This window comes from Trichogramma pretiosum, unplaced genomic scaffold (assembly GCF_000599845.2).
Source record: "Trichogramma pretiosum strain Unisexual culture from Peru unplaced genomic scaffold, Tpre_2.0 scaffold22, whole genome shotgun sequence".
Taxonomy (NCBI): Eukaryota; Metazoa; Arthropoda; class Insecta; order Hymenoptera; family Trichogrammatidae; genus Trichogramma; species Trichogramma pretiosum.
This window is the reverse complement of record NW_019640932.1, coordinates 906-8791: the sequence shown is the minus strand read 5'-3', so window position 1 is coordinate 8791 and position 7886 is coordinate 906. Positions and strand designations below refer to the sequence as shown.

The following is a 7886-nucleotide window of genomic DNA, read 5'->3' as shown; positions in this document are numbered from 1 at the left end:
CCGTACTCGGTCTGCGTCGAATGCACGCGGGGCGCCGCCTTCTACGTGCCCGCCCCCAGAAAGCCCCCACTCGACTGGCTTTCGAGTGACGCGATTCATACACACACATACTCGTACTGTACGCACTTGCGATTATATGTGGATCCGAAGGTGAAAACAGGGGGCGAATTCGCGGGGAAGAGGGGCTGGGTAAGGGGGACCATACATTGTTGCGTATGGGTGGACGTGACATGGCTCATTATTCGAGTCTTGAAAAAAAGGGCATATTCAGTTTTTGAAAATTGCGTAAGTAGAGCATGGATTACGACGGTTGGACATACCATACAAAAAAAATCATGAGTCTCGATGATAGGGCACCATAAATAGAGCTAATGGTGAGGATACATTTCAATAAAGATTATGAAAATTATGCCAAATCAACTTGTTTTTTGATGACAACAGAATCCCTTTACTTGAATTTAGGGGATAAATTTATCAACGCAAAGCATGTAAAGCTTGTCACTGGACGGTAGGATAGATGTAGCGAATATATCTCGCCGAATATCTCGCCGATTTTTGTGATAAATATTATTAGTGCTTTTGGTTATGAGGCAAAATTTTAAGACAGCGTTTAATCAAATGATTTTTCTCAATATTTTCACATTAGGAAGATCGCATTTTTATCATATTTCTTGTTTATTATTATTTTTTATTAATTTTTTGTTTATTCATTTTTTATCCAGCAATAAATAAAATGTAATAAAAGTACAAGTTTTTCAAAATTCGTTCAAATTTTCAAATGAAAGTTTCAAGGGATAATATAATTATTGTTTTACTTAACTATTATGCCTACATCAGCTTTTAATCTAAAATCAGAATTATCTTGTAATACTTCTTTAGCACTTTTTATAATAATTCTTTTCAAATTTAAAAACTCTGTATCATTTGAATTGTAGTTCATCTTTTTGTAAAAACCTTTATTAATTTAGATTGATGGGCGCCAATAAGTTAAAAATTTTCATTTTTTGATTGAAAGTATACGTCTTTTTTGTAGGATTGTAAACAAATGCATTGAATTTTTGTGGTTAAAGTTTATGACGCCACTTATGCATAATTTTTTGTTAATTTTATTATTAACAATTTTATAATTATATATATAAGGTCTAGCAGCAACTTTTTTTCAAACATTTTCTTTGTGAAAAATATCGAATCGAGTATTTTCCGCTTGCTTTGAAATATAAAAATAATAAAAATGTAATCAAATACTATAATCGCTCGCCGCAAAGGAGTCAGTCGCTCGTCGTCGTAATAGGCCGTATAATATTTATAAATTCGTCGAGGCTCCATAAGCCTGTGAGCTTACCACTCGCTTAACTATTATCAGATGCCTCGGTGTGCGCGCCCCAACCAAAGAAAGAGAGTGAGAGAGATTAAATAATATCGAAAAAGTCGCTTCGGGATCTATATCGGAGTCCCGCGGCCACACTCTCGGGGGCTGGAGCGCGATAGGCGCGAGAGGTCGCGCGATTTATGCCGCTGGCGTGATGCAAAATTTATGGCTCTATCGCAGCGGTACGCGCTGCGCTGCCCTTTTCCTCCGCACTTATACCTCTTTATAATACAGAGTACACGACGTGTGCGCTGACCAAGCAAAATGTGTACGTGGATATAAAAAATCTCCCTGCGCCAGTTCTACATTACACACAGGCATATAATGCGAAGGAGCTCTCTCGAGTGAGACTCGACGTGTAGCAGGCCGTACTGCTACGCCTGTACTCTGCTCTGCGTGCCCCATGCTTTATCGCGTTTACGCGCCTGCAATTGCCAGCTGAATATACATGCATTCAACAATAAAAACGTTTGCGGCATTAATTGCCACCTCAAGCTCGCGGACTTGACAGACTTAACAGAGTCCGCCTGTGGCCGCGTGCACGGTAAATTTCAATATTATTATAATATACGTACAATAGCGAGGCATGGCTCGCTGCGGCAATTATTAAGCCGTATATTGCTCTCGAGTCTGCAATAAATGCTATGGTACTGGACGCATCCGCATATATAGCTTTTGTTGCTGCTGCTGCTACTACGATTTTCGTCTGAATTTAAAATGCAAATTAGGCCGTTTGAATGACCGAACCGACCAACTCGTGCACAATCACAAAGAAACATTTATAGCTCGAGTTATGATGTATATACCACGAGCATCGCGTTAAACTCACGACGTGTTTGTGTGTGTGTTTGCGCGTTTTTGTGTATGTTTTAGAAATGCGCTGCTCCGCTGAAGTCGAGATAGCATCTGCGCTGCACTGCCGTGTTTGGTTGATAATTGAGTTATAAATTTTACTCTCTCAACCTCATTACGTGTCTAGGTGCCGCTGCTTTGAGTAACAGTGATTAAATAAGCAAGAGGAAAATTCGGAAGACTCGATAATTATGCATTTCGATATAAAAGAGAAATCGTAAATATTATAGACCTTTCTCATAAACTGAGAACACCCTATTTATTGATATTGTACTGCTTCGCGCGATCGAGGCACTAAAGCGAATAGTACGATGGAAACGTAAGGATGACAGTGAAAGCGGCTGCAAGCACGCGGCCGGCCTGCATGGATAATCAGAAAAAAGTACTCGGTAGCCCAGACGTATCTGTGCATCATAACTAAAGCGCATTCGCTGAACGAGTCGTTGAAAAAGTCGCGAACGCCTTTTCCTGTCTAGCGAGCACACAAACTCGCGCGACGAGTGCCGCAGCGTACAATAAAATTGAATCAACGCGAGCGAGAACTGTATACGTCCTCGCAACAACAATCGACCTATACGCGTCGCCGCCTCGTGCGAGAAAGTATAATAAAAGAAAAAAAAGGCGAGTATAAAAAGGAAGAGGTGCACGAGTTCGACTCCGCTCCGAGGTAGACAGGTCAGTGTGCAAAGGTGCCCAAGTTCGAGAGCTAGAGCGCAAGAGTCACGCGATCGACGTGCCGGTACAAGTGTGTGTGTATGCGTGCTCCTGTATATAGCACATGTATATGTACTGGATACGATTCAGCTGAGAGGCAGATCGGTGGAGCTGCGTGATGTTCCTGGAGCGTGTCGTCGTTGCGTCGAGGAATCTCGGGGCGCCGCCTCGGCTCGGCTGCAGCTGCAGTAGTCCACACGGGCGTGTGCGTGAGCCGGGGCAACGGCAGCTTTCGTGCGGAGGATACGTAGCCGTCGTACAGCACACGTAGCGCACGACAAGGCCGTTCACGCTATCTCTCGGCAACCCATTTTATATACAGATATACTTATACGTGGTATATACATCGTCCGCTCGTAACAGTGCAGTGACATCACAGGCCGCACTCCCGCGCACACACGCACGGAATCTCGACTGTATATAACGCATGCATACGTATATGCGTTTTATTTACTTTTTCGCATCGCTCGGCGCAGAAATCGTCCGGAGGATCCTCGCGCTGTGCTGCTCTTTTATTTATTATACGTACACGCGCCACTTGACGCGCAACCCGACTCGAGCGCGCGAAAAGCGATCCAGTTGTAAAGTCCTCTCATATCTGTTGCGTCCATAAAATCAGCTCGTCGCTCGGCTAATATCAAATTACCGAAAAATACTGCGAGCAATATACTCTTTGAGCCAAAGCATGTGCTGTACGTATAAATGGCAGGATCTTTTTATAATATATTTATAAACAGCGAGAGCGCGTTGCATTCGGCCACGGAGCCATAAATCAAGGGTCGATCAAAAATTTTTTCTTTCGTTTGGTCGTGGGCCACGAGCGCGCATCCGTGCGCAGATACTCGAGTCATGTATATAACACGTAAGCGTAAGGATCGTTGCGGTCGAGGCATTTAAACGTCCGAGATAAGGGCTGCTTTAATCGGCCGGCCGACTCGCGCTGCACCTCGCGGAGCAGGTGAACGCGTACGTACGTACACCGATCGCATTATGCGCGCGGCTACTCGGGTCGCCACGAGAGCTTATTATATCGATCGTCCTCTAATTAGCCTACTTAGCGGCAACGCGAGCGCACGCCTTTTTCCATATCTCGCACGTATCGCTTTCATAATTCGAATCAGCTTTTTTTGCTTGGCCGTTCGCTCGTTGCTCCGAGATGTCGCGAGGCTTCATTAGCATATCTTTAAGCAGAATGTCCTTTCGCATGCTCTTAAATACTTCCGGTTGTTTTTTTAATTACCGCTCATTTTTCCGAGTGACGTACTGTATACCGAGCCTATAAGGCCTGTACCGAGAAAGAAAGAGAGCTGCGAAATCGTGCGTTATAACGCGTAGAACCGGAGATCTGCAAGAGATTCGTCCGCGATCGTTGCCGATCGAATCTCCGAGCCGAGTGCGCGGGTGGTTGCTGCCTTCGTGATATCACAAAAATTCCTACATATACTCTTTCTTTCTCTCACTCTCGAGCGAATCGAAAGACAGAAAGAGAGAGAGAGAGAGAGAGAGAGAGAGAGAGAGAGAAGGCGCGCGCTAATAAAGTGTGGAAACTCGCCTCGTGCATCAACGGATACGCGAGCGCACACCCGCAGCTTATTAGCTCGAATTTACGATGTCTCGTTTACTTCTTCTTCTTCTTCTGTTTGTCGAGCTTCGTCGAGCTTCGGCTACTTCGTCCTCCTCTTTTTTGTTCTCCTCCATTCACGTCCGATCGTCTTTTTTCTCGAGCTGGCACTGCTGCCGTTATATTACAGCTCGGACGATCGAGCTGGTGTGCTGCAGCCCTCGAGTGACACCCTACGATCTCGCTCGCGCGTTTCCAGCCTCGCTGACTATACACACACACATGCACAGGCGTATAATATGGACGGCGCCGCTGCCGCATATTATTGAGGAGCGCGCCTCGCGCTCCCTCTGGCAAGTATGACAGAGAGAGCTGCGGCGTTACGCTACTCATATACACAGCATCGGCTTTTTTCGCTACCCGCGAAAACTATTTTTCACTCTCATTTGAAATTTATAATAGATATCCTAATTCTGAAAAGTGCTATGGATTCCTGAAGCAAAATCCAATCAATCCATGTATATAACGTCCCAAAAAATGTTTATAACTACGAAATACGAGCGATTGAAAGAAAAAAACACATCGAAAAAAATGTTATCACCTAAAAAGTGGTCTGACCGAAAGCGGTTCAGACCATTGGCTATGTTCACGCTAGTCACACAGCTGCTTTGCTGTTGATATATCGTACGTATATCGTAACGTATAAGGAAAAAAATATCAAAACCGAAATTGAGTTATGTTCATGTCAAAAGCTACAATGCATGAGTGTATAAAAAAAAAATATATATATGCTACAATTAATATAATTGAATGAATTACGTTCATGTCTCACCCAAAGCTATGCATAAGTGTATCAAAAAAATGCTACTATTAATATAATTGATTTCGAATGAATACGCAGGAATTTTGAACTAGGTGAAGATTTTTAAACTATCAACCAGGATGGCCCTCTCAGTGCCTCAGGTCGCAGTATAGACTCGGCGATGACTTTCCCCGAGGAAGTCCTCGTTTTTTCGCAAGATTATCCTCCCGGGTAGTGCGATCGATGCTCTAGGTATAAATGCGGACTCGACGATGACTTTCCCCGAGGAAGTCCTCGTTTTTTCACAAGATTATCCTCCCGGGTGGTGCGATCGATGCTCTAGGTATAAATGCGGACTCGAGGATGACTTTCCCCGAGGAAGTCCTCGTTTTTTTGCACTATTATCCTCCCGGGTGGTACGATCAGGTCAGAGCTAGGTATAAATCGAGTCAGGCTCCAGGTATAATAAAAATACTGACTCCTGGCTTAAATTTCCAAATTTTGTAATGCAGTTATAACATGCACAATCTCTCTGGCTGTCATGAACACTTTTTGTTGGTAGAGCAAATCCAATCTCTGTCCAAAATTTTGACTTATGAACTCAATTCAAGCTATATTTAAAGCNGAATTGAATTGAATTTTGGCTTATAAACTAGTACTCAAAGAGTTGGCATGCAACCAGTGTGAGAAAATGTTTGGACAGAGATTGGATTTGCTCTACCATCAAAAAGTGTTCATGACAGTCAATAGGATTGTGCATGGGTATAACATTTGAAATTGAAGCTACGCGTACTAGTACTAGTTTATCAATAAGTCAAAATTTTATTCAATCACATGATAACCGGTTAAATATAGCTCATTTTAGTACATATGTCAAATTGAAGATAAACAAATCAGAAGCCTTCAATTTTCAAATGTTGTTATGCCCATGCACAATCCTTTTGACTGTTATGAACCACTTTTTGGTGTTAGACCCCAAATTGCAATAACACACCAAGTTACAATTTCCAAATTTTGATTAGTACATGCATAATCCCTTTGACTGTCATGATCTACTTTTTGTTGGAAGAGCAAATCCAATTTTTATCCAAATATTTTATCACACTGGTCGCATGAAAACTCTTTGAGTACTAGTTTATAAGTTTTAGTCTTTAAGTCAAATTTTAATTAAAACAAATCAGAAGCTTGGCACCTAGCTTAAATTTCCAAATTTTGTAATGCAGTTATTACATGCACAATCTCTCTGGCTGTCATGAACACTTTTTGTTGGTAGAGCAAATCCAATTTCTGTCCAAAATTTTCATCATACTGGTCGCATGCCAAATCTTTGAGTCCTAGTTTATGAGACACAATTTAATGTAAAGAATTGAGAAGCTAGCTGACAATATGGGCTTGTACAACAAAGAGATTATTAATTTTTTAAGCTGCAATGGATTGTATAGTAAAGTACAACACTACACTATGATTATTTTTTTTTAAGGGCCTCAAATATTAGAAGTTAGAAGTTAGATGATGTCATGTCAAATAAATACACTTGTTTATTTTAAACTTGTTACTTTTTATTAAAACTCAAGTACACATTTTAACTTATTTTTACATGTTGTTTTTAAAACACTTTTAAAATAAATAATTGAACTTTTATTAACTGAAATAATAATTTTATTTCACTAATCTTCTTCTTCTTCTTCTTCTTGCTGCTGTTGATTGAGTCGTCTATTTTCAGCTCTACTTGCTCGAACCATGTTCGTAACAGAATACATCATTCCAACTTGATATCTGACCATGTTATCGATAGCAAGATTGTAGGGGTTGAATCGCTCCCTTCTTGCGAGTCCACCTCTTCGTGTTCTTCTAGAACCTGAAACAATCACAGAGAAATTAAGTGAGGTGTTAAGGTGATCATTGAGTGTGTGTATACTTTACTACATTTTGTTGAAAATTTTTATGAGACTCACCTGCATTGGATTCTTCGTCTTCCTCCCTTTGATGTAGGTCATCATTTGGCTCTTGCCTCAACTGTTGCCTCTGTTGCGGTCTCTGCTGCTGTCTTTGTTGTTGATTTTGCTGCAGCCTACGTTGTTGGTTTTGCTGCTGCCTTTGACGTTCCAGCTGCTGCTGTCTTTGACGTTCCATTTGTTGTTGTCTTTCTCGTTCCTGTTGCTGCTGTCTCTCTTGCTGCTCCTGTTGTTGCCTTTCTTGCTCCTGTTGCTGCCTCTCTTGCTCCCTTTGCAAGTGACCAGCTATCAGCTCCTGCTGGTTGTTTATTTGCTGCTGCTGTACCTCGATATGGGCCCGCATTTCTCGCATGAGGTTTTGAAGCTGGATCATATTCAGAGGTCCAGCATCATTATTTGGAAACTCCAATTGACCCTCGTTATTCTGCATTTTCTGCAATCACAAAAAAACACATACACATGAAAATAACTGAATAATTAGTGAACTCTTCATATGTTATATTTATTACTTGAATATTATTTTATTACTTGAATAATTGTCTACATATTCGATTAACTGTGTAAAGATTATAGGTAAGATTCGATAACCGTGTAAGAGTAAGTAGGTTAAAAACAAGTTTTTAACCTAAATTT

General features: G+C 41.5%; 1 protein-coding gene across 1 annotated transcript; it reads right to left on the bottom strand.

Moving 5' to 3' along the window:
- Positions 1 to 6495: 6495 nt before the first annotated feature.
- Positions 6496 to 7686, bottom strand: LOC106652738 (spindle pole body component 97-like; the record flags this gene model as incomplete). The annotated part of the gene is made up of 3 exons (XM_014371869.2): positions 6496 to 6632; positions 7028 to 7156; positions 7254 to 7686. Coding segments are annotated over 3 exons (699 nt in total), but the record flags the coding sequence as incomplete, so codon positions are not given.
- Positions 7687 to 7886: the final 200 nt, after the last annotated feature.